The following is a 25,962-nucleotide window of genomic DNA, read 5'->3' as shown; positions in this document are numbered from 1 at the left end:
GTGGCTGGGAAACCTACCAACGTCCGTTGCCATGGTTTTTGGAATGATTTTACTTATCGCGAGAGGAAAAAATTAAGTTTTAGTCGCATAACATCGGTTAATGGAAACGCCGTCATTTCGAAATAGTTTTTTGTCGACATTTAGAGAAAAAAAAAAAAAACGCAAAAGTTTTGCGCAAATCTGTAATGGAAACATGCCTAGTGATAGACAGAAATCAAAAGGTCTTCAGATGACGTGCTCCGTTCATATGCGCCTTTAGTTTGACCTATCCTGGACACAGAGCTGCGGTGGCACCAGCCTCCTCTTAATCTACTAAAATAATGAGTTCAGAAAACTTCTGAATAAATCAAGATGTAACATTTATTTGTCAGGTAAAAATGTGTCATGCCAATTACACAAGTGATTAAAAGCCAATTCAGAAATAATAAATACATAACATTAGTTACTCAATGATGACTCTAAAAGTAAGCAATGCATTCCTGACAGAGACACACAGTGGTGTGTGAGTGTGTTCCAACGGGATAACACGGACTCAGCACTGTATGGGGGATGATCCTGGTTACAGGCTCCCAAAGACTGCTCTGTCACCTACCCTTAAATACCCAGACCAGAACAAAAGGGTTATACCAATATTTTTGGGTCAATTCATGTACCCCAGGGGGTAGCATCTGGTTTGTGCCTATGTCCTCTTCTGCCTCTTCCTCTGTTTTGCCTTCCACCACGCATCCTTGCTCCTCTTATGGCGCTTTTCCACTGCATGGTACGGCTCGGTTCGGCTCGGTACGGTTCGACTCGGCGCGGAACGGTTCGGCTCGCTTCGCTTTTCCACTGTGTGGTATGACTCGACTCGGTACGGCACGGTTCGGTTCGCTTTAGCTCGGTTGCTTTTCCACTGCAGTTAGTACCGCTTCAAAGTGGGTGGGACTGATCGTTATAGTTGCCGTCTCTACTGCCATGACATCATCATATTAAATGCGAATTTTTCATTCCGTGTTTCCCCATCCATTCCTCGGCAACCAACGAGAGGAATGTCTGCACCTCGTCCACTGACCACGATTCAGCCATTTCTTTTTTTGAAGTTTACTCTTTTTTTTTTTTTTTTTAAAGCAAATACTTTTAAAACAGGCGCTACAGCGCTGGCTGTTGTCTACTGGCTATTTAAATCTAGCGGGTTTAGTGTCTCGTGTCGTAAATACAATGACGCTGGTAGTGATGATTCTGTCTGACCAATCAGTGATCTGCAGTGTTTTCGCGTCACATTTTAGTATCGGTACGGTACGCTTGGAACCTCAACAGAGGTGGTACCATTTAAAGCGAGCCGAAGCGAGCCGTACCGTACCGTACCATGCAGTGGAAATGCGGCAAAAGTGAGCCGTACTGAACCGAGCCGTACCGTACCATGCAGTGGAAAAGCGCCAAAGCGTGCCGTACCGAACCGAGCCGTACCGTACCATGCAGTGGAAAAGCGCCATTATTCTTCCTCTTGGCTGTTGACCCTGTTCGTTTCCTGGTCCATCCATTATTGTAAAATTGCAACTCTGTGTTGTGGTCTGTCTTTATATGCTTGCCAATTGATTGTTCATTAGATGCACCTTTGAGCAATTTAGACAACTGGTTGATTGTTGGTTGAACTAAGACTTTGCATTCCTTCATGAGTGAGGGTCAATTTCACCTGCATGATTCATCAATTCACGTTTTTTTGTACAAAAGGTCTAATAGAAATGTGTAAAACTATGCTTGACAGTTTATGACAAATAGTTCAACAACTTTGCATGTAATGGCTTATGCAAGGAACTAATGCCTAGATGTTTTGAGGGGTAAGACTATTCAACAGAGAACCATTTACTATATTTTGATCAACATGACATGAGCAATTGAAAATGTGGAAAAAAGCTGACACTTGTACATTATCAATTGCAATATGTACAAAAGCAATTGCAATTTGTTCAAAGGAATAAAACATTGCTTTAATGATGTGCACAAGTGACAAGTAGTATCAAGAATTGCACTTTTGATATAAGAAATGCACCAAAGCGACTGAGAAAAACTGTAATTGAGTAAATTGTAGACAATTGTATTTACTCTTTTGCACATGTATTTACATTAAGCGTCTTGTTCTGTGGATTCGCCCTCAGCCATCTGTATCAGACTTTACATTTCAGATCATTGTGTGTTTTATTTAATTAACACAGAAACATCAATCAGTGTGCATTTCAATATTAGTTACAATGTTTTATGAAAGAAATGAACCCAAAGTACAACCATCATCTGTTAAATATCAAAAGTATTTGGTAAAGGAACCTTTAGAGATTTTTAATTAAACATGTTATACATCATGTTGCTCCAGTAATATACAGTATAAAGAAATAGAAATATTTTATACATTATACTTTTATTCCTCCTGTAAGACTGAAGATTTACATTTATTCATTATCAGAGGCTTTTATCAGTGACTTACAAATGAGGAACAAGCAGTTTGTCGTAAGAGCCAACAATATTCATAATACACAAGTTTAGAGCAGGACACAGATTAATACACAGGTTAGGGACATTACATGCAGGAAAGTATAAAGTATAGTTATAGTAAGTTCATGTGTTTCTGGATATATGTGTTAGTAACAGAGAGGATGAAGAACTCTTTAATATGTGAAGACTGTAATAACTCACTTCATCATCTCTGTTTTCAGACACTAGATGAATGTGGGAAAGAAGTTGAGTTTGCAATCCCAGCTTACATCTGGATTTGGCATAAGAGGGAAAAGCATCTGTGTCAGTTTCTGTGCACATGCTTCATTCTGTCTAAACACACTGGATTGGTCAGTCAGGCGTCTGAGCTGTAACTCAGTAAAGGTTCACTGGACTCTACAGGTGTTTCTACAGGTGATTCTACAGGTGCAGGTGTTTCTACAGGTGATTCTACAGGTTCTGGACAATCCAGAATTATAAGTGGACTCAGATCTCCTACTCCTGGATTAAACAGCGGAGCGACTGATCCAGTGAATCTGATCCTCATGGTCAGCAGAGGTTTCCTCTCTTTGACACTGTAAAATGACAGCTGACCGTGATCACAATCTAACAGAACTCCCAGTTGTTCAGGTCTCGGCGTCAGTGGGAGAGTAACTGGTGGATCAGAGCTGATGTAAAAGCCATTAGGACCGTCTGAACACAAGAACCAGTAACCGTTTGATGGAGTAAAAGCAGATCTGTTATCTGAGCGAAAATTTCCATGTTTCGACACACCAATTAACCAGTAGTTTTTAGGAGGAGTATCTTCTCGTGCCAAATCAACCTCCCAATAGTGACGGCCAGATGTAAATCTTTGAGCTCCAAATGCACATAACTCATATGGAAATCCCTCTCCAGTGTGATTATATCCTGGAGCGTCTCTCACTATTTTACAGTCCTCAGTGATCATCAGACCTGGATGTGAACGCCCACGATTAATAGTGATCTGAACTGTGAAGAAAACAATGCAACAATTATTAATACACTTCAACATGTGTGAGATCATATTTACAAATATGTGCATATATGACTAAAGATGATGAAATATATATAACTGAGATGATGTCATCATACCTGCATGTTTCCTCAGTTCTTCTATATTTGTGTCTCCCACAACTAAAATGAGAAATAATTTGAGACTTTAGAGAAAGAAATCTACTCCTGTAAGGTCAGATTTTCTCGCTTCCACTGAAGCACAAGATGCTCTTCATGCGGATCAAATTATTAATGAAAGAAAAATACAATATCAAAGCATTTTTACTGGTGCTCTCAGACGTCTGGATGTCACTGTGTGAATTAAGCAATTACATAAACATTTGACTATAAATAATTGTTCTTGATGTGCAATTTTACAAGAGAGTTGTCGTGCGTGTGTGTGTGTGTGCGTGTGTGTGCGTGTGCGTGTGTGCGTGTGTGTCTGTGTGCGTGTGTGTGTGCGTGTGTGCGTGTGTGTGTGTGTGTGGATAGTTCAGTCTTAAACTGAATGTTTTCTGAATCACAAAAGCTGTTTTATATTATATTAAAGGTATAGTGGAGGATTTTCCCCAATTTTAGAAAAGAACCGCCCTCTCCACTTTTTGAAAAAATGCACATGCGCAACACTCTACCTGCTCCCGAGAGGGAACGCCTATTAAACGTGTGCACGAGAGAGCGTGCACGAGCCTAGTTCTCCTCGTGCACGCTCTGTTTACTAGTTGCTGTTGGCATGGCTCATACAAGCCTACTTTCCTTTACCTGTCGAGTATAAACTTCACAACTGAGGCATCAGTGGGAAGCCCAACCTGTGCTTTTAGCGCATGCCAGCGTGTGAAATATTCTCCCAAAAACACTCTGGTCTTGTTTCTTTCTTCAGAGGCCTTTCTCTTCTTGTCATACAATTCGTAGACACTTTTTCTCTTGCGACCTTCAGACATTTTGAAAAAAACAGGTGAGAACGGTGAGCTTCAATGAAAGGCTGAAACCGTAGCTCACCACACACATACACTCGAAAGTGCGCATGCGCAGAAAGCGAAAACTACCTAGGGACGAGCACGTACGACGGCCTTACGTAAACATATCACCAGAATGATTGACAACTAGAAGGACCAATAGTCTTGATGATCCACCCGGAAAAAGAAAATCCTCCGCAATACCTTTAATGTTTTTTTCTGCTACAACATGCATGTTATTGTTTATTTAATGATTAGTGCGTCACTTCAGTGGTTTCAGTTCTTCATATATATATATAAAAATATATCAAAGAAAAACAACTTCAAGTACCTTCTTTTGTCAGTTTCTCCGTAGATTCATCGTCACAAACTAAAATGAGAGAAAATTTGATTGGAGGGATTAATTATCATTCAGCTTCCACAAATACTCCAGACACTATAAACCTCAATAACTCTTTGAACTCTTTCAGGCAGAATCTCTTTTATATATTAACTTGTATTGTTGTCAGTTACGCTTCTTAGGCTCAGGGTCAAAGGTCATTCTAGCCTCATAAAAACACCACACTGCTCTTCGTGTTCATCCGTTCATCCAGGAATTACTTTAGTTGTGTCAGTCTTTCAAGACATTCAGATCAGATTGGTTTGAAATGATGATGTTCTTAATTATCAATTATATCTTCAAATAAGAAATGAAAAGTGCTGTATCAGTGTTTGCTGAGGTTATGAATTCTACAGTCATAAACTGAATGATGCACTTTTAGTTAGTTAGTTACTTTATTGTCCTGAATGGGGCAATTTTGTTGTGCAGCAGATAGTATAGTACAAATCACACACAACCACACACACAGTACAAAGATTACTTAACCTTGCAGGCATAGTTAAAAACAATAAAAAACAGTAAACAATCAATAAGTTGTAAGTCAATAAGTTATTTATGGTTCTCTATATTATTATTCTGCTGCTGATGAAGTTCCTCCAGCCCTTTCTGCTTAGCACTGTAATGCAGCTGCTCACCTTAATTAACCTGGAAAGGGAGTTTTTTTGTTTTACAGTAATGGACCCGTACCAACAGATTAAAGAGAAGGTGACAACTGACTCAACAAACGACCTATAGAAAAGGGTCATCAGGGACTTGTCCACATTAAACTTGGCCAGCTTCCTAGGGCAATACAGGCGCTGCTGGCCCTTCTTGCAAAGCAAACTAGTATTTGGCTCAAAACACAATTTGTCGTCAATAATGGATCCTAAATACTTGTACTCTTTAACAGCCTCTATTACCTGACCATTTATTCTAGTTTCTACAGTGTTAGTGACATTATGCCTGAAGTCAATACACATGTCCTTAGTTTTAGAGGCATTCAGTTCAAGAAAGGCTTCCTGACACCATGTTACAAAGTGGTCAATGACCGTGTGAAGTTTCATCGTTGTTCAGTAAGCTGACAATAACCGTATCATCAGCAAACTTCACAAAATGTCGGTTTTCAGTCACAGAACGACAGTCATTAGTGTACAGAATAGTGATCCAACGCTGGATACTCTTATAGGTTACTCCTGTGGATCACGGCTGAATGCGTCTTCTCCACACTCACTTACAAACAAACATTTTTTCGCCTATCGTGCGTCTACTCTACACCCGTACCACTAAAAAGACGGATTATATCCAAGACTTCAGTCATAAATTAGTATTAATATTGATAGCATCACTGGTAGCGTCGTTGCTAACTTACTGTCCATCTGTTAAAATGGCGAATATATCAGATGTAAGTAGTCTACCTTTTGGTGCAGGTGAGGACACATTTGAGCTTCACGCACTGCAGTCTGAGCTGGAAGCTGTTGAGAAACAGATCCACGACCTTTTAGTGAGACAAGCCGAGCTGATAGACCGGCGTTTGGCTCTTGAAACATCACGCGCCGATGCACACAAATCAGTGATCAACGTTACTAACCCGCTGACTCCGACCTCGTCTACTCCGTGCGTTTCTCAACATCGGTCCCGAGCGCCGAGGTCGCGATCAGCCATGGTCTCGTTCACTCCGGCTCCAACACGCCACCACGAAGCCTGGATGGTTCCGCAGCGGAAGACGCGAGTCAGGTCTAGACCAAGAAGACTCTCTCCGACCCTCCCGGTTTTCGAGATATCCACCCAAAACCGCTTCTCCCCTCTTCGCGAAACAGAACGCGATGCTTTGATCATCGGCGATTCCATCGTTCGGCACGTACATGCTACGTTAGGTAAAAGTAAGGTGCACAGTCACTGCTTTCTTGGTGCTCGTGTTTCTGAAATCGCTGCTCACGTTCCCGAGATTCTGAACGATGACAAGCGCGTCGGAACTGTGGTCCTGCACGCGGGAGTGAACGACATCAGGCTGCGCCAGACAGAGGTTCTGAAGAAAGACTTCAGGAATCTGATCGATACGGTACGCAGCACATCGCCTGAAACAACGATCATAGTGTCAGGACCGCTTCCCACGTACCGACTAGGACAAGAAAAGTTTAGTAGATTATTCGCGCTAAATGAATGGTTAATGTCATGGTGCAGTGAGCAGAAACTGCTCTTTGTAAATAATTGGAATCTGTTTTGGGAGCGTCCTAGGCTTTTCCGTGCTGATGGCTTACACCCAAGCAGATTCGGAGCGGATCTTCTGTCGGATAACATCTCCAGAGCCAGGTCAGAGAGATAGCCATTGACTCTCACTTGCTGGGATCTATTTGTGAGGAAGTCTAATATCCAGCCCACAAGGTTGGCCTCCAGTTGGAACTGATGCAAGAGCATCTCAGCCAGCAGATGGGGCTGAATGGTGTTAAAGGCTGACGAGAAGTCTACGAACAGTAGTCTGGCATGGTTTTTATTGCCCTCAGGGTGTTTAAGGATGAGGTTGAGTACTGTTACGGTTGCGTCCTGGACCCCTCTGTTGAGTTTATATGCAAACTGGGTCGAGGAGGCAATTTGTCCTAAATGTCAGTTCTCTTTTGATCAGCTTTTCAAAGGACTTCATCACAAGTGACGTAAAGGCTATGGGACTGTAATCATTTAAAGTCTTTGGGTGGCTATTCTTTGCAACAGGGGCTATAGTTGACTGTTTCCATAAGTCAGGGACCTTCTGTTGGCACATACAGTAGATTGATTAAAAATATAATTAAAAATGGGACCTAGCTTTTCCACACAACAAGAAAGAACACGGCTGCCAACCCATACACAAAATAAATATATTTGAAATATATTTTCAAAATATATTTTGGAATATATGCAAATATTTGAAATTGGCCCAATAAATATATTTCACACTTAACATCATATATTTTTGTTATATTTCAGAATATATTTCAAAATGATAAATATAAGTGAACAACAATGCAAATATATTTCAATGTATTTGGAATATATGCCACATATATTTCCATATATTTTTTTCTGTATGGGAATGTTGTTTGGGCCCGGACTTGCTTTTGCTTTGCAGTATTTAAAGGCGTTCACAACACTTTGTGCAGAGAAACAGTCAGCTGGTTGGGACAGGGACAGTAAAGACTGTTTTTAGCCAACAATTCCGTTGTTAAAATAATATTTGTCAAATCTTGAATAAAATGTATTTAGATCTTGGGCCAAGAATATGTCTGAGTTGAAACCTTCCAGTGCCACCTTTTTCTTTGTCTTATCATTTAGACCCACCATTGTTTTAATACTGTCCCATGCTGAGCCTAGGAGGTTATTGCTCAGTTTGTGTTCCACTTTGAGTTTATAGTACCCTTTAGCCCTTTTGATTTCATGTTTAATCTCCTTTTGAATACTGTGTAATTCCTGAAATTTATTTTGTTTGAATGCTTGCTTTTTCTTTTTCAACAAGTCCTTAAGTTGTTTTCTCACCCATGGCTTGTTATTAGGATATATTTTGACAACTTTTTTAGGAATTACAGTGTCCTCACAGTATGCAACCCATGAGCTGACCACTTCAGTCAGTTCATCTATGTCCCGTGAAGATTTAACAAACTCCCACAAGGTACAGTCCAGGCAGTTTTGCAGGGCAAGCGTAGCCTCCTCAGACCAGACCTTCACTTGCCTGGTATCCACTTTCCCCCTCTGAAGGCAAGTGCGATACGCTGGTATAAGATGCACGCAGTTGTGATCGGCAGAACCCAGGGGAGGCAGAGGGACAGATTTGTAGGCACCTTTGATGGAGCCATAACACTGATCAAGAATCTTCCCGTTTCTGGTTGGACAGGACACGCATTTATAAAAACATTGTAGAATTTTGTCCAAAGAACAGCGATTAAAATCACCTAAGATTAGGTTTGGGGCATCGGGGGACACTACCTGTAGTTTCTGAACAGTGCTATAGATTAATTCTAGGGTACTGCTTTCGTTAGACTTCGGGTGAATGTGAACAACGGTTACGAAGATCTGCAGTTGTGTTAAAAACTGCGATCAGATTTGAAAAGACACTCAGATAACTTTAACGAGTTATACAAACAAACAAACAGGCAACCATCACGCTACTATGCTGCCGGTCGCTGCGTGCGCATGCGCCCAATAAATCCATCTATTTATGATGGATAGATGCACTTTTATCATGGATAGATGCACTTTTATGATGGACAGATGCACTTTTATGATGGACAGATGCACTTTTATGATGGATAGATGCACTTTTATGATGGACAGATGCACTTTTATGATGGATAGTTGCACTTTTATGATGGACAGATGTACTTTTATGATGGACAGATGTACTTTTATGATGGATAGATGCACTTTTATGATGGACAGATGCACTTTTATGATGATAGATGCACTTTTATGATGGACAGATGCACTTTTATGATGGACAGATGCACTTTTATGAATGATAGATGCACTTTTATGATGGACAGATGCACTTTTATGATGGACAGATGCACTTTTATGATGGACAGATGCACTTTTATGAATGATAGATGCACTTTTATGATGGACAGATGCACTTTTATGATGGACAGATGCACTTTTATGATGGACAGATGCACTTTTATCATGGATAGATTAACTTTTATTATGGATAGATGCACTTTTATGATGGACAGATGCACTTTTATGATGGATAGATGCACTTTTATCATGGATAGATTAACTTTTATCATGGACAGATGCACTTTTATGATGGACAGATGCACTTTTATCATGGATAGATGCACTTTTATGATGAACAGATGCACTTTTATCATGGATAGATTAACTTTTATCATGGACAGATATACTTTTATCATGGATAGATGCACTTTTATGATGGATAGATGCACTTTTATGATGGATAGATATACTTTTATGATGGATAGGTGTACTTTTATGATGGACAGATGCACTTTTATGATGGATAGATGCACTTTTATGATGGACAGATGTACTTTTATGATGGACAGATGCACTTTTATGATGGACAGATGCACTTTTATGATGGATAGATGTACTTTTATGATGGACAGATGCACTTTTATGATGATAGATGCACTTTTATGATGGACAGATGCACTTTTATGATGATAGATGCACTTTTATGATGGATAGATGTACTTTTATGATGGACAGATGCACTTTTATGATGGACAGATGCACTTTTATGTTGGATAGATGCACTTTTATGATGGACAGATGCACTTTTATGATGTACAGATGCACTTTTATGATGGATAGATGCACTTTTATGATGTACAGATGCACTTTTATGATGTACAGATGCACTTTTATGATGGATAGATGTACTTTTATCATGGATAGATGCACTTTTATGATGGACAGATGCACTTTTATGATGGATAGATGTACTTTTATGATGGACAGATGCACTTTTATGATGATAGATGCACTTTTATGATGGACAGATGCACTTTTATGATGATAGATGCACTTTTATGATGGATAGATGTACTTTTATGATGGACAGATGCACTTTTATGATGGACAGATGCACTTTTATGTTGGATAGATGCACTTTTATGATGGACAGATGCACTTTTATGATGTACAGATGCACTTTTATGATGGACAGATGCACTTTTATGATGTACAGATGCACTTTTATGATGGACAGATGCACTTTTATGATGTACAGATGCACTTTTATGATGTACAGATGCACTTTTATGATGGATAGATGTACTTTTATCATGGATAGATGCACTTTTATGATGGACAGATGCACTTTTATGATGGATAGATGTACTTTTATCATGTATAGATGCAATTTTATGATGGATGTACTATTATCATGGATAGATGCACTTTTATCATGGATAGATTAACTTTTATTATGGATAGATGCACTTTTATGATGGATAGATGCACTTTTATGATGGACAGATGCACTTTTATCATGGATAGATTAACTTTTATTATGGATAGATGCACTTTTATGATGGACAGATGCACTTTTATCATGGATAGATTAACTTTTATTATGGATAGATGCTCTTTTATTATGGATAGATGCACTTTTATGGACTTCAAAACAGAAACAGCAATTCACTGCCATTATAAAGCTTGGAAGAGCCAGAACATTTTTTTTATATAAATCCAATTGTATTCGTCTGAAAGAAGAATGTCATAAACACCTAGGATGGCTTGAGTGTGAGTAAATCATGGGCTAAATTTCATTTTTGGGTGAACTATCCCTTTAACTGTTAAATGCAGGCCCTTCTCTCTGTTTTGGGAGTTTACAGTTGTTATGGTTACAGCTGTTTACATCCCACCAGATGCTAATGCTAACACCACTCAGAGCTACTTGCTGCACGCTATAAACTCCAATCAGACTATCCATCCTGATGCTGTGCACATCATAGCAGGGGATTTTAATCATGCAGACTTGAAGACATCGGGCTGGATGGAATAAAGGGCAAGGTACTGAGGGAATGTGCATCTCAGCTGAAGGTGTGTTGACAACTTTTTCAGCTGTCTCTTGACTTTAATGTTGTACCACAGGCCTGGTGTCAGGGTTATGTTTGATTTTAATATGTTTCTCTGTTCATGTCTGAGTTTGTTATACTTCTAGTCTGTTTATCAGTTCACCTCTGTTCCCTACCTGTTTGTCTCCTTTGTTACTAATTAATTAGCTTACTCGTTTCAGGTGTGTTGTATTAATTAGTCTTGTTAGTTCCTCTTGTTTGCTATGTATTTAAATCCTCTGTTTCTGTCTGGTCCTTGTCTTGTAATATTTAGAGTTCTAGGTGATATGTGCTTGTACGTTTTCCCTTGGATTAAAGTCTTCTTTATCGTCTCCGTCGTCTGGCCCTTGATTACAGCCACCCATCCGTGACAGATTACAAGACCATAACAGTTTATTTTTGCAGTGTTTTCTTCTGTTTTTGCTCCATGGATATTCCCGCCGTTGCTCTGCTGTGTCTGGAACAAAAGGACACCTCCCTGGAGTCTCACACCAGGGATTTTTTGTAGCTGGCATGCCTAACACACTATCCCGACCGCTCGCTGTATATTTTCTACATCGCCCAGCCTCAGTGAGCGGTCCTGGGCACGCCTCCCAGGGAGCGGTCCTCGTGAAGATTTTGCCGCTTGTGTGGGTGCTGGTAAACAACAACTCTGCACTTACCATCGGCCTCGCAGAGCCTACCAACACCCCTCCACCAAATCCAGAGTCTCGTCCCGTCGAGAGCCCCCTTCCAGAGTTTCATCCCATCGAGAGCCCCCTTCCAGAGTCTCGTCCCGTTGAGAGCCCCCTTCCAGAGTTTCTTCACGTCAGTCCTGCCGAACCTGAGTTTCTTCACGTCAGTCCTGCCGAACCTGAGTTTCTTCACGTCAGTCCTGCCGAACCTGAGCTTATTCAAGTCAGTCCTGCCGAACCTGAGTTTCTTCACGTCAGTCCTGCCGAACCTGAGCTTATTCAAGTCAGTCCTGCCGAGCCTGAGCTTATTCAAGTCAGTCCTGCCGAGCCTGAGCTTCACATCAGTCCTGCCGAACCTGAGTTTCTTCACGTAAGTCCTGCCGAACCTGAGCTTCTTCACGTCAGTCCTGCCGAACCAGAGCTTCACATCAGTCCTGCCGAGCCTGAGCTTATTCAAGTCAGTCCTGCCGAGCCTGAGCTTATTCAAGTCAGTCCTGCCGAACCTGAGCTTATTCAAGTCAGTCCTGCCGAACCTGAGCTTCTTCACGTCAGTCCTGCCGAACCAGAGCTTCACGTCAGTCCTGCCGAGCCTGAGCTTATTCAAGTCAGTCCTGCCGAGCCAGAGCTTCACGTCAGTCCTGCCGAGCCTGAGCTTATTCAAGTCAGTCCTGCCGAGCCAGAGCTTCACGTCAGTCCTGCCGAACCTGAGCTTATTCAAGTCAGTCCTGCCGAGCCAGAGCTTCACGTCAGTCCTGCCGAACCTGAGCTTATTCAAGTCAGTCCTGCCGAACCAGAGCTTCACGTCAGTCCTGCCGAACCAGAGCTTCACGTCAGTCCTGCCGAGCCTGAGCTTCTTCACGTCAGTCCTGCCGAGCCAGAGCTTCACATCAGTCCTGCCGAGCCTGAGATTATTCACGTCAGTCCTGCCGGCCCAGATACTGTTCCCGTTGTGCCTGCCCAGCCAGAGACTGTTCACACCACGTCAACCATGCCTGTGACTTCGGACAAGGTGGCCACTGCACCTGAGACGGTTTCGGAGGATACAGCATTCATGATCGTCTCCACAGCTCTTTTGTGTGTTTGGACAGCACATACATCGGCTCCAACTAGCGAGCTCGCGGACAAGATGGCCGCCACACCTGAGCCCTCGTCTCCGGTCAAGATGGCCGCCTCGCCACCCGTACCCTCAGCCAAGATAGCCACCGCCACGCCTGAGCCCTCGTCTCCAGCCAAGATGGCCGCCTCGCCACCCGTACTCTCAGCCAAGCCACCACTACGCCTGAGCCCTTGTCTCCGACCAAGATGGCCATCTCGCCGCCCGTACCCTCGCTAAAGATGGCCGCCACGCCGCCTGAGCCCTTAACCACGAAGGTCGCCGTCACGTCTGAGCCTGTCCCTGAGCCTAAGCCCATAGCTCCACCCAAGAAAATGTTTGGGGGGGGCTATAGGTCCCCGGCCATTAGTGTTACTTGATCTTAGTGCTGCATTTGACACCATTGACCACAACATTCTTTTAAATAGACTAGAAAACTATATTGGCATTAGTGGAATTGCACTAGCATGGTTTAAATCATACTTATCTGACCGTTATCAGTTTGTAGCAGTAAATGAAGAGATGTCTCATCGATCACAAGTTCAGTATGGCGTACCACAAGGCTCAGTACTTGGACCGTTGCTTTTCACTCTGTACATGCTACCCTTGGGAGATATCATTAGGAAGCATGGAATTAGTTTTCACTGTTATGCTGATGATACTCAGCTCTATATTTCTTCACGCCCAGACAAAACTTACCAATTCACAAAATTAACGGAATGCATAGGTGATATAAAAAACTGGATGACTAGTAATTTTGGACAAAAAAACGTCCTCATGTAATAACCTAGAATACTGTCTAACACTTGATGGCTGCTCTGTCAAGTCTTCGTCATCGGTTAGGAACCTGGGTGTGCTCTTTGATACCAATCTTTCATTTGAAAGTCACGTGTCTAGTATCTGTAAAACCGCATTCTTCCATCTTAAAAATTTATCTAAATTACGTCATATGCTCTCATTGACAAATGCGGAACAGTTAGTTCATGCATTCATGACATCAAGGCTAGATTATTGTAATGCTCTACTGGGTGGTTGCCCTGCACGCTTAATAAACAAACTACAGCTGGTCCAAAACGCAGCAGCTCGAGTTCTTACCAGAACGAGGAAGTATGACCATATTAGCCCGGTTCTGTCAACACTGCACTGGCTCCCTATTAAACATCGTATACATTTAAATATTGCTGATTACTTACAAAGCACTAAATGGTTTAGCTCCGCAGTGCTTGAGCGAGCTCTTAACGCATTATAGTCCTTCACGTCTATTGCAATCTCAAAATTCCGGCCAGTTGATAATACCTAGAATATCAAAATCGACTGCTGGCGGTAGATCCTTCTCCTATTTAGCACCAAAACTTGTGCACTCGTGCCTATCTATAGACTGAACACATAATACGCATGTGCACGCCATCAGCGTTCTCACAGGTTAGCGTTTTTAAAGTTTGCACAGAGAAAACTTAAGAGTTTTCTGTTAAAACGGTGTTGTGTTAGCGGCCCCTAAGTTAATAACTAATGTTCATTGTGACGGAAGTGAATAGAGGGTTTCAGCCTTCGGATTCTTGGGCACGACCATCGCTGAGGATCTCTCTTGGATCACAAACACCTCAGCAGCCGCCAGAAAAGCTCAGCAGCGACTCTATTTCTTGAGGATTCTCAGAAAGAACCACCTACAAGAGCAGCTGCTAGTGTCCCTCTATCGAGATTCCTTCTATCGAGAGTGTGATAACCTTCTGCATCTCTACGTGGTACGCCAGCAGCTCAGCGGCAGATAAGAAAGCTCTCCAGAGAGTAATCAACTCAGCCCAAAAAATCATTGGCTGCCCTCTGCCTTCCCTGAAAGAGCTTTACACTGCACGCTGTCCGAAGAGCAGGAAACATTTTAAAGGATCCTTTCCATCCGGGACATCATTTGTTTGAATTGCTGCCCTCTGGTAAACATTTTAGGTCCATCAAATCGCGGACCAATAGACTCAAGAACAGTTTTTACCCCAGCTCCATATGAGAGTTGAACACTGCCAGCACACACACACACCTACACACACTCATTAACTGAGAAATCACCAATCTGAGGGGACATGTTATATCTCATTCTATACAAGGTTAACAACACCCTCTGTATATCTCAGTGTGTCTACTTAGTATACGTTTACACTATATTATTCAAATTCTGTTACATTCTGTTGCACTTACCTCTCTTTCATTGTGTGCAATATCATACAGTACTTACTGCTTACTGTGCCATAATTGACTGTTCGCCTTGCTTGTACTGGTTTTGTGAGTATTGTTTTTGTACTGTTTTTGCGTTTTATTGTTTATGGCATATTGTGTATTGACGTATTGTATATTGGTTATTATCTTATTATTTCTTTGGAATTTAAATTAGATGTTTAGCTTGCACAAAGGTATAGTGATGGCACTGTAAGGATTGCTCCAATTTCGCAATAAAGAATCTTATTCCTGTTCCTGGAGATCTTCCTGCAAAGGTTAGTTCCAGCCTCCTCCAATTGTGATTATCAAGTGTTCATGAAGGTTTATTTGATCAGGGGTAGAGATGAACTTTGCAGGAAGGTAGATCTTCAGGAACAGGATTGGGCAGCACTGTTATTTTATATGTTTGTTTGTTTGTTTGTTTGTTTGTTTGTTTACCATTATTCAGTCTGAGAGTGGAGCTGTCACGGTTGGTTGTGGGTTTTGTTATCATGTCTTTAATTTTGTAAATTGGCTCAGTCATGGTTCCTGGTTTGTCATGTGATTCCTTGTCCGCATGTGATCCTGTCATATGCTTCCTCTGTTCATGTGTCTTGTTCTGATTGGTTCCCTTGTCTATGTGTCATGTTCTCATTGGTTCATTGTTTATTGTTTATTGTTTTCAGGTGTGTCTTGTTAGTCAGTAGTCTCTGTGTATGATTAGCCTTCATGTTTTGAAGATTTTATTATTAATTGCTTCCACAAATATTCCAGAATTGGTAAACCATAATAGATTTTGCTGTTAAGCTGATTCATATATGTTTTTGGATCTTAAAATGAAATGTGTAGTTCAATTACCTTCTTTAACTGTTTTCTTCCCTGAAAGAAAGATATCAACACATAAGCATAAAATATCTGCATAACAACCTTTTGAAGATAAAATAATTTTAATCTTTTAACCAGATTGTACCTGTTAGTTTATGTCTGTATTTGTACAGGATCTGCCCAGTCAAACCCAGAAGAGCACAGATGAGAAGGGTGAAGAAAAGAGCCTTCCATGGATCTGATGAATCTGGTGAATCTGGCGGATCTGAGGAAAAGAGTCCTTATAAATTTAAACTCAACTCTGGACCAAAATATATAAATCAATTATTATAAATATTAATAAAAAAAAATGCCAATCACATTTGATTTTAAAGAATTAGTCATTTCTATAGGTGAACTATTTCTTTAGTGAGGTGATCATCCATAAAAACAATGAATTTTGACTCACCAGTGACTTTGAGAACCACTTTACTGCTGTCATATGCACTTTCTCCACTGACATAACAGTGAAATGAACCTTCATCCTGAACTGTGAGTTTCTCCAGCCGTAGAGAGACGTCTCCATCCTTCAGTCCACCAGACTGATCTGAGCGCAGAGTCAGTGAGCTTCTGTTCCTGAACGATTCCTCCTGGATGTCCAGGATCTTCCCATGCTGATAGAAGAGAACAGGGTTGCTGAACTGGTTATGACGGTACCAGCGGATCTCCAGAGCTTCAGCGTTCTCAGGAGGAGAGATCCAGCAGGGCAGAGTGACTGTGGACCCGACATGAGCCACTATCTGATCACGAGGACCCACAACAGTGAACGACACTGAGAGACACAGAAAGACACCCAATGTAATATACTGTAGTGTTTCGCTACTAGGAGTAACCAGGCGGCTTCTTTCTCTTTCCGAGACTTTTTTTAAGAACTGCAGGGTTACTGTTATGGCCGTAACCCACGCCGTATGTAACAGGAAGAAATCAATATAGCTCACTGCTCTTGCTCTTGAACTCACTCTGAACTCATGAAAGGGAGAATGAAATGAAAGGGCCATGAGAATGAAAGGGAGGTGAGTGTCCCAATCCCGCTGATGGTCAGCTGTGAGGATGGTTAGCTGCTGGGCCAAGGTCCTATTCTTCTCTCAGTGTTTTGGGCACTAGTCAAGTCACCTTCATTTATATAGCGCTTTTAACAATATAGATTGTTTCAAAGCAGCTTTACAGTAATAATAGGAAATTAAAGTAACCAATTGTTTTGGCTTTACAGTAGCTTTAGAATAAAGTTATTGCCCAGCAAAAGTAGTTTTAACTTTTCACTACCACTTGCCATTTGTTCTCCCGGTGGTAGGCTCCTTGGAGTACTCACTCAGCCGCAATGTGTTGAATTTGGACCACAGTCCCTTTGTGACCAACGAGCACCCCGTAATGTCCTCCCAATCGGGTCTCTGCTGTGCCTCCAGCCAACGTAGCACGGGCCTCAGATCCTCATCCCGCTCCTGCTGTAAATTCCACTCTGGTGCGTCAAACACCCTCAGTGCTCCACATGAAGACTGTGCTAGCTTGTTCTCCAGACACAGTTCCCTCTCCTGTGTCTCTCTCTTTACACTGTGACGGCAGCCCTCATCGGCACAGGGGCGACGTGACAAAGCATCAGTGTTGACATGGCTAGACTCGGGTCTATGAACTACTGTGAAGTCGTATGTCTGGAGTTCTTCGAGCCACTGGGCCACTTGACCTTCAGGCTCCTTGAAGGACATCAACCATTGGAGAGCAGCATAGTCTGTCCTTGTCTTGAATGGTAGTATTTGAAGTGCCTCAATGCCAATACCACTTTAAGGAGCTCACGTCTGGTGACACAATAGCATTTCTTGCACTTGTTAAAGGAACACTCCACCGTTTTTTGAAATAGGGCTTATTCATCTTCTTTCCTACATTTAGATAGGTGGGCAAATGCATTTTTGTCTCAGTGCATGCATTGTTTTAGTTTGACAGGGTCGGCGCTAGCTTAGCTTAGCATAATGAATGGAATCCTTTGTTGCCAGCTAGCATGTCCTGAGTAAAAGTGATATAAACCCCCCCCCACCTAATTACTTCTTGTGGCCTGCATATTCACAATGAGTACAAATAGCGATGCAGATTAACACTAGGCGATTTCCTAGGTAGATATTGACTTATATATTAAGGACTATATTAGGGGGAAGCACAGGCGAAGCACTGCTACTTGGGCGTGATATCTCTGCGCACAAGCAGCAGTGCTTCCATTGTGCTTCCCCCTAATATAGTCCCAAGTCAATATCTGCATAGGAAATCGCCTAGTGTTAATCTGTATCGCTATTTGTACTCGTTGTGAATACGCAGGCCACAAGAAGTAATTAGGTGGGGTTTTTTTTTTTTTATCGCTTTTTTCTCAGGACATGCTAGCTGGCAACAAAGGATTCCATTCATTATGCTAAGCTAAGCTAGCGCCGACCCTGTTAAACTAAAACAATGCATGCACTGAGACAAAAATGCATTTGCCCACCTATCTAAATGTAGGAAAGAAGGTGAATAAGCCCTATTTCAAAAAACGGTGGAGTGTTCCTTTAAAGAACCTGCTAAAGTACGCCACCACCTTCGCCTCGTCTGGTCTTTCCTGCGATAACACTACCCCCATGCCGACGTTGCTTGCGTCCGTGTCTAAAACAAAAGGCAGTGTGGTGTCAGGTGGAACTGGAGCTTCAATCAATTCTTGCCGAAGGGTAATGAATGCCTTCTGGCACTTGTCAATCCAGACAAAGGCATGGTCTTTCTGCTGGAGGCGGAAGAGCAGCGCTCCTATGCATGAGAACCCCCTTACAAAACTACTATAGTAAGAGGCGAGCCCCAGGAAACTCTTCAGTTGTCTCAGGTCTGTAGGGTCTCTAATGGTGTGAATTTTGTCCTCCAGGGTAACTATGCCCTCCCTCCCCAACCTGTGTCCAAGGAACTCAACCTTCAGCCTCATAAAGTGGCATTTATCTGGATGCAGTTTCAGGCCTGTTGCTGCTACTCTATTCAGCACCCGACAGAGGGAATCGAGTGCTTCATCAAACGACTCACCATGGACTCACCAGAGATCATCCAGATTAACGGCGAGGAACTCCTGCCAACACTTTGTCCATGAGGTGTTCAAACATGACAGGAGCGTTGTAGAGCCCAAACAGAAGGAGCTTGAAATGCCAGATGTCCCTATTTGTGCGGAATGTGGTTTTGGGAGCGGATTCAGGAGACAATGGCACTTGCCAGTAGCCACTCCTCAAGGGTGGAGAACCAGGACGAACCAGCCAAATATAGTCGAGGGACTTGTCCAATCTAGGAGAAGCAGGAGAAATTAATCCTTTTTCGTGACTTTGTTGAGCTGCCTATGGTCTATGCAGAACCGCCATCTGGAACTATTTTTCCGCAGCATTATGACGACTACTGAAGCCCATGGGCTCTCTGAGGGGTCAACTATACCCGCCTGCAGCATGTCTTCCAACTCCTCATCCGCCGATTCCTGTCGGACCAGGGGGAGACGACGTGGCCTTACTCTTATCGGGTGGGCATCTCCAGTGTCAATAACATGCTGTATTAAGTGGGTTAGGCCCACTTCATTCTCATTGAGAGCAAAAATGTTGTTGAAGTCCTCCATGACTTCTCACAAGCACACTTTTTGTTGCTAACTTAAGCCCTCACAGTTTTTGGACCAAATGTCTCTAACAGCCGAGATCCGAGTCTCTCTCTCGTCATCGCACAGCACATTGTCTGCACAATAGCCATTCAGTGCTGACGGAAAAAGGGGGTGAGGGGAAGCAGCATTACAATCAGGGTCGTGGTGTGTGTAACAAGTAAGGGATAATGTAGAGCGAGGCGGTTGTTATAGCGAATACAACCCCGACAGGCTGATTGGGACCCCGACGTGAAGTGGAGGGGTCTTGAATCAGCCTGAAGGGGGTGTATTCGCTATAACAACCGCCTCGCTCTACATTATCCCGCTTATTACATGGCTACCCACCAAATAAATCAATAATTTGACACAAAATATTGATTTAAAAAGGAGTTTATTGATTTAAAAACGATTGTATTGCTTCCGCTAAAGAAAATAGTCCGTTCCGTCTCTACGGTTAGAATCCTGCGTCCATAGCAACGCTCTGTTTTTCATGGCAATGGTGTGTTATACTTCGCAGCGGTCTGTTATCAAGAAATAACAGACCACATTCTACACTGGAATTCAACCAAGCCATGTAATAATTTGAACTAATGGCCGGTGATTTCACAGAGTGAGGTGGTGGCCCAAAGGCTGGGATTTCTGCACCAAGGGCATGCCTGGATGAGTCTGCTGAATACACAGATAGGGACACAGGGGTCAAGTTTGGAGCAGGATGGGTCAGTTGCACCGAACGTCCATCGGGGAGGGTAACTACTCTACATAGGTCCAGCACACAGCCAACGGCCCTCAAGAAATCCAGTCCCAGGATGCAGGGGTCCTGCACTTCAGCCACCCATGCCTGGAACGACACGGACAGCCCGCCTATTCCAAAAAGGAAGAGACCTTTCCCTTTTATTGGCACAAAAGTCACCAGTCACAGTTTTCAGATGAGCAGACATCGATTCCAAAGCTTTCCCCACTGGAACAAGATCAGGATGAACCAGGGTTGCAATCGATCCAGTGTCAACAAGAGCTGTGCAAGCGACTCCTGCCACTACAATTGGTATGTGGCAGAAATTTCCCATATAAGACCAGCCCACTACCACAACAGTCTCTGTAGGTCGCAGCCTAACCCCTTCCTCCACCCGCTGCTCCTTGTTCTCAGCCTGGGGCGAGGTGTGGGAAATATTATTACGGGCCCATGCCCCCCCCGTCTAAACGTTTCCCTGCATTTGACCGATCCTGGGGCAATGTCTGATCAGATGGCCTGGCTGGCCACAGCCCCAGCAAACTGAAGGTCAGCGGCGTGGGCGGAGCTCTGAGGCAGGCGCAGCATCGCAGCATTTGTATAATTATTGTATAATTATCCATCCACGTGGGGTGATCTGGGGCACAATTCAGTAATTTCCACAGCCCTCACTATTGGAGTAACTTCAACTACAGTATATTAATGCATAGTATTGCAATGCAATGTCATTATAAATGCTGGAAGACACTAGTTAATATGATGTTCAACAGTGTTAATTTAATAAGAAGTGGTTCTAGCTGTTAGTCCTTGTTCACATTAAGGGCCAGGGTTTTAGCGGGGTCAGGGAGATAGAGAGTTGGGAGCTAGAAATGTGAGTTCAGAGTGAGTTCAAGAGCAAGAGCAGTGAGTTGTATTTATTTCTTCCTGTTATGTACGGCGTGGGTTATGGCCATAACAGTAACCCTGCAGTTCTTAAAAAAAAGGTCTCAGGAGGAGAAAGAAGCCGCCTGGTTACTCCTAGTAACTCCTACATTTGGTGTCAGAAGTGACAGTCTTCAATGCACAATCTGAGCATTCGCCGCCGAGATGGACTACATGCACAGCTGAAAGTAAAACAAGAGATGCAGGAGACAGTAAGGGGGAAAAAAGGGGGAAATTGCGCTGGGTTTCGAGCGATTTTGCCAAGATGAGAGAGACTATCATGTTACAAGCTGCTGAAGCTGGCTTCGCGCTTCGTCCTGCGCAGTGAGTTCGTACATTCATTTTATATTGTACATTAATTTCTTTTAATATTCATTACATCGACTTTAAATGTTAGGCTACTGAACAATTGAGAGCTAGTTAAAATTTAGAAAAATGGTAGGCTATAACAGTTGGCACTTTTACAATGGTCGTATGAAATATTGTATTTTGTTGGCGTTAGTTTCGTGACCAATGAGCGACTGTAACTCTTCACTTGATCTTCACTGATTTTAAAGGTGGAGTATGTGGGACTGACAGCTAGTGGCTGAAATGGGTACTGCAGTCCAAATTCTAAATATTGGAGAGAGCTGATGAGTTGATATCGCGTTTTAATATGCTCCCGTTCGTAGAGATTTTTAGATGGGTGCGGAGGCTTTTTAGGTCGGGTAGAATCTGCGATCTCTGACCCAGTTTGTTCACTGGCTTCCATGGCTGTGTTTTCAACTGGCAACCTGTGGTGGCAATTATACTATTGGGTAAATTGGCAACATGCGATATCAAAATGGAACGCACATTTCAAAGTAAAACAACTGGCTGTAGCAAATGTTTTTCAGAGAAACGACTATATGAACATGTTTCCTAAATATCTGCAAACATATTGTGGTATTTTTATGCTTTATACAGTCAAAAACTTACATACAGCACCTCTAAACATTGTGCGCCAAAGGTTTGTTCATAAGTTCTTTGCTCATATAATTATTATTTCACTGGCAGAGATGTTTAATTAGAGGTAAGCAATCTTCTTGTTATATTATTGTGGTCATAGCGACTAGCAACGAGTTTACAAGAGTTAGTAGAGATCGGGTACAGTTTAGTTTCACATTAACCTAAATTACCTTCCATGTGTAATATGTAACCCAGTGCCATAATATCCAATAAACAGAGGTGGAAAAAGTACACAACTTCCTTACTTGAGTGAAAGTACAGATACTACTGGTCAAATATTACTCCGTTACAAGTAAAAGTTGTAAAGACCGATTTTTACTTAAGTAAAAGTACAGAAATACTCATTTTTAAAAGTACTTAAGTATCAAAAGTAAAAAGTAAATGTCAATGCATTGTTTTATTATTGTTGCATTGTTGTATGTAATACAGTACCTTACTCTGAATCTATGCCTGTCTACCCTCATATCAATATCAAATTTATTTCTAGAACACAGTTACTTTGTTACTGTCCACCTCTGCCAATAAAAGGTGTTCACATACGCGAATTACTCTGTAAATATATATTTGTTGATCTATACTGGTCTATGTAGAATATTTAATCCATAAAACTGAATTAAATCCAAACTTGTTCTTACCAGAAGTCTCTATGAGGAGATTCACCAGTAAAGTGATGATCATAATCGACATCATCCCTGTGAAAATACAGCTCAAATAAAACAAACTCTGAAGGATTTTTCCAGAAACACACGAATGATACGAGAGAAATAATCAATCAGACTGTCGTGTTCAACGAGGAAACAGAAACTCACCGGAGACAAAGACTGTTAATATAGTTATTTTCTCGAGCCGTTAGACACGTTAAACACAATAATAGTCAAATAAAATCAATAAAAACAGACGAAAATCAACGGGAAACAAGCGTGCTCCTGTTCTTCCTCCTGTTTTATTTTCACTTTAACGTCAGTTTGACGACCCTCGTTAAACAGGAATAAAACACAGGCGTCATAAAATGTGAACATACAGTATTAGGCACATAAGTTCACAGATGACATTGAACATATTGTTGATATATTGTGTGTATTGTATACAAAGTTGTATATCATTAATGTCATTTCTGTACGGATTGCAAGCATAAAAAAAACATACACAAGTTCACAATCACATATTTTTCGTTGGAGTCACTTCAGAAAAAAATATATCGACATGCATTCCATTTTTTTTTTTTTTTTTCATAATTCAAAATATGTCTAAATGTGGATTTTAATGATTCGGCTGATTGTAACCTTGATTTAGTTGAGTGTAAAACATAAGACAAATGTAAATCTTTCTCTGTTGATCAATAGAGTGATTCGAGAACATGTGAGGTCAGTGCTAGTTTAGCGCTTATTAATGTTAACATGCCTAATGTTTGAACATGGTTCGAGTACAGTGTAACGAAGTACAAACGTAAAACAGTAAATCACTATTAATAATTATCACAATAAATATTTTCTGTGTCATTCCATCAGAAAAGCTCCGGTTGTGTCTATAAAGGAGAAGGCTGTGTTTCTGTGGCCATGCCCACATGTGTCCTGGTTTAATCTGTGCTGTTCATCCACTTAATCACTGTAAGATCTTCTGACGCACTGAGAAGAGGTTCATCTCTGCTGGAGGAGCTCGTGTTCACGGTAAGAAGACCGTTTACTAACTTCCAGCCCTCGCTCTGAGCTTGTAGACATGAAGATCTTCAGAAGACGCTTGTAGTTCATGAATGCTTTAAAGTGCAGATCTCAGCAGATTATCAGAAAAAGTGTAGAAAAGTTATTTAAGTTTAAGTTTATTGTAAAGCAAATGTACTGAACTAAACATTTTTATTTTATACAAAATCTATATTTTACAAAATAATTTGTATTCTAAATTGCTATCAAAGCCATACGTCTGATTCCAAATGTGAAGTTGATATCACACAAACATTGAGCCGCTGACAGGTTTTAAAGTGCGGTTCCCATTGTAATGCGGTGTCAGATTTCAGAATGTTTTTCACAGGATGAATGTTGAATGACACCTTTCATGATGTTTACTCAAACATGTGATGGAAGGAAGAAATGTGTGTGTCAAGAGTCCTGCTACTACAGTTTACTTCCAGAGACAAACGGACTGAAACATAAAATGGAAGTGCTGTAGTAAAACAGTCTTGATTAAAACATAAAGTGTGTTTGTGAGTCTATCATTTCTCATGTTATGCGTTGCACTGATTACAGTAAACTGCTGTTTATCATTATGCAGACATTATGGGTAGTGACGTTTAAAAAACAGATGAACGTCCAACTAAAATGTTTCAGTAAAAACGCTCCATGAACGATGTATGAATGGTGTTTTTGCGTAACGTTTTGATAACGTTATTCTATAATGTTGAATTACTGTTACAGGAACGTTACTGTGAGTGAATCCTTCCAGAACGTTCCCTGTCATCTGGTGTTAATATCTTCCCAACACTGATTGTGTCTGTCATTAACAGCGACAGCATGGCACAGAGAGCGGAGAGAGCGCCATCTATTGACAGGTACGGGAACATGTTCATCAATGTAGAACAGTTGCCAGCAATGGTCTCTACGATCAACTTACGATGCTTTTGGGAAACGCAGCCCTGAACTGTTGTTAAAAACCCTCATCCTTCCATCGGGCCATTCTGACCCGGAAATCATTTTTGAAAAAAAAAAAAAAATTGAGTGTTCAACACACCTGGACTTTTGTCGCACGAATACACAAACAAAAATGTTTTGAGGTTGAAATTTAAAAAAGTAACAAATCCTTCACTCACGGGAATGAATGGAATGTGAGGAATGCTTCAGTTCACATAGAAAAACATAAAAATGATTCAAAGATCTTTTACCTCAAGATTCAAACTAAAAATGCTAAAACTTTACCAAAAAATAATCTTCTAATGTCTACATGTGTATCTGAATGCACACTGAAGTGAACTGGCTTTAGGACCCAGAGGAACAGCTCATTTGCTCCATATAGAGCTATAAGGCCATCTAGAGTCATGAAATATCATCTTATATTATTATTTTATATTATTACAAGAGGTCGGCAAAGACACCCAATGTAAGATATTTTGAGCTGAATTAAAAGGGTTATGCATGAAATTATGAGCTATTTTGAATTTAAGTTGAAAGAATGTGAGGAATGTGCTTAAATTACTAAATTACTATTTATGTATTATTTATTGATCAAATCTAGTAATTTAAAGGTAAATAAAATAAAAAAGAACAAAACAAAAATCTACAAAAAAATTTGCATTAAAAACAAACAAAAACAATTATCAAAATTAAATTAAATAAGCTTTCTGGACAAAAAAAAAAAAAGTGTAATTTTATGGCTTCGGGTCATTTTGACCCGTGAAGGAAAGATATGTTATTTTTGTGTGTATTTTATTGTTATTAATAGTTTTTAGTCAGTGTTACATGAAATAGAAACTTCCGTTTTTAGTTACTGAGTTTCTCACACATTTGCATATTCTCCTTCTGACACAATCCAGCCAATCAGCTGAAGGCTCCGCCCCCAAACCGGCCCTTCGC

The 25,962-nt window shown here is 41.4% G+C and overlaps 3 protein-coding genes across 4 annotated transcripts in view; 1 reads left to right on the top strand and 2 right to left on the bottom strand.

The window, feature by feature from the left end:
• LOC311078925 (myelin-oligodendrocyte glycoprotein-like) overlaps positions 1–23,347 on the bottom strand; it is a gene marked incomplete at its 3' end in the record, with an annotated part of 41,909 nt that extends 18,562 nt beyond the window's left edge. Inside the window, exons 1-2 of the mRNA XM_084107977.1 lie at positions 23,212–23,347; positions 23,038–23,094 (exon numbers count right to left, since the gene is read on the bottom strand). Coding sequence (XP_083964103.1) covers positions 23,038–23,092 — 55 coding nt within the window. The 5' untranslated portion in view covers positions 23,093–23,094; positions 23,212–23,347. The remainder of the gene's footprint in view (positions 1–23,037; positions 23,095–23,211) is intronic.
• LOC311078883 (butyrophilin subfamily 1 member A1-like) lies at positions 2,822–17,857 on the bottom strand (the record flags this gene model as incomplete). The annotated part of the gene is made up of 7 exons (XM_084107935.1): positions 2,822–3,456; positions 3,580–3,621; positions 4,765–4,803; positions 16,152–16,172; positions 16,264–16,383; positions 16,567–16,929; positions 17,467–17,857. The coding sequence occupies 7 exons, from the start codon at positions 17,855–17,857 to the stop codon at positions 2,822–2,824; spliced, it is 1,611 nt and encodes a 536-aa protein (XP_083964061.1).
• A 648-nt stretch (positions 23,348–23,995) lies between the features above and the next one.
• The window catches only part of LOC311078665 (calcium-binding protein 2), a 13,436-nt gene continuing 11,469 nt past the window's right edge, over positions 23,996–25,962 (top strand). Inside the window, exons 1-3 of one of the 2 annotated variants that reach the window (XM_084107617.1) lie at positions 23,996–24,069; positions 24,900–24,944; positions 25,923–25,962. The exon at positions 25,923–25,962 is cut by the window's right edge and continues 105 nt beyond it. In XM_084107617.1, the coding sequence (XP_083963743.1) occupies positions 24,907–24,944; positions 25,923–25,962 (78 nt within the window). In that variant the 5' untranslated portion in view covers positions 23,996–24,069; positions 24,900–24,906. Of the gene's footprint in view, positions 24,070–24,810; positions 24,945–25,922 lie in introns of both variants that reach the window. The other variant, XM_084107618.1, reaches the window with a different exon arrangement.

This window comes from Abramis brama, assembly GCF_963993115.1.
Source record: "Abramis brama genome assembly, chromosome: 3".
Classification (NCBI taxonomy): domain Eukaryota; kingdom Metazoa; phylum Chordata; class Actinopteri; order Cypriniformes; family Leuciscidae; genus Abramis; species Abramis brama.
Note: the sequence above shows the minus strand (reverse complement) of the source record. Positions and strands in the feature narration are given on the sequence as shown.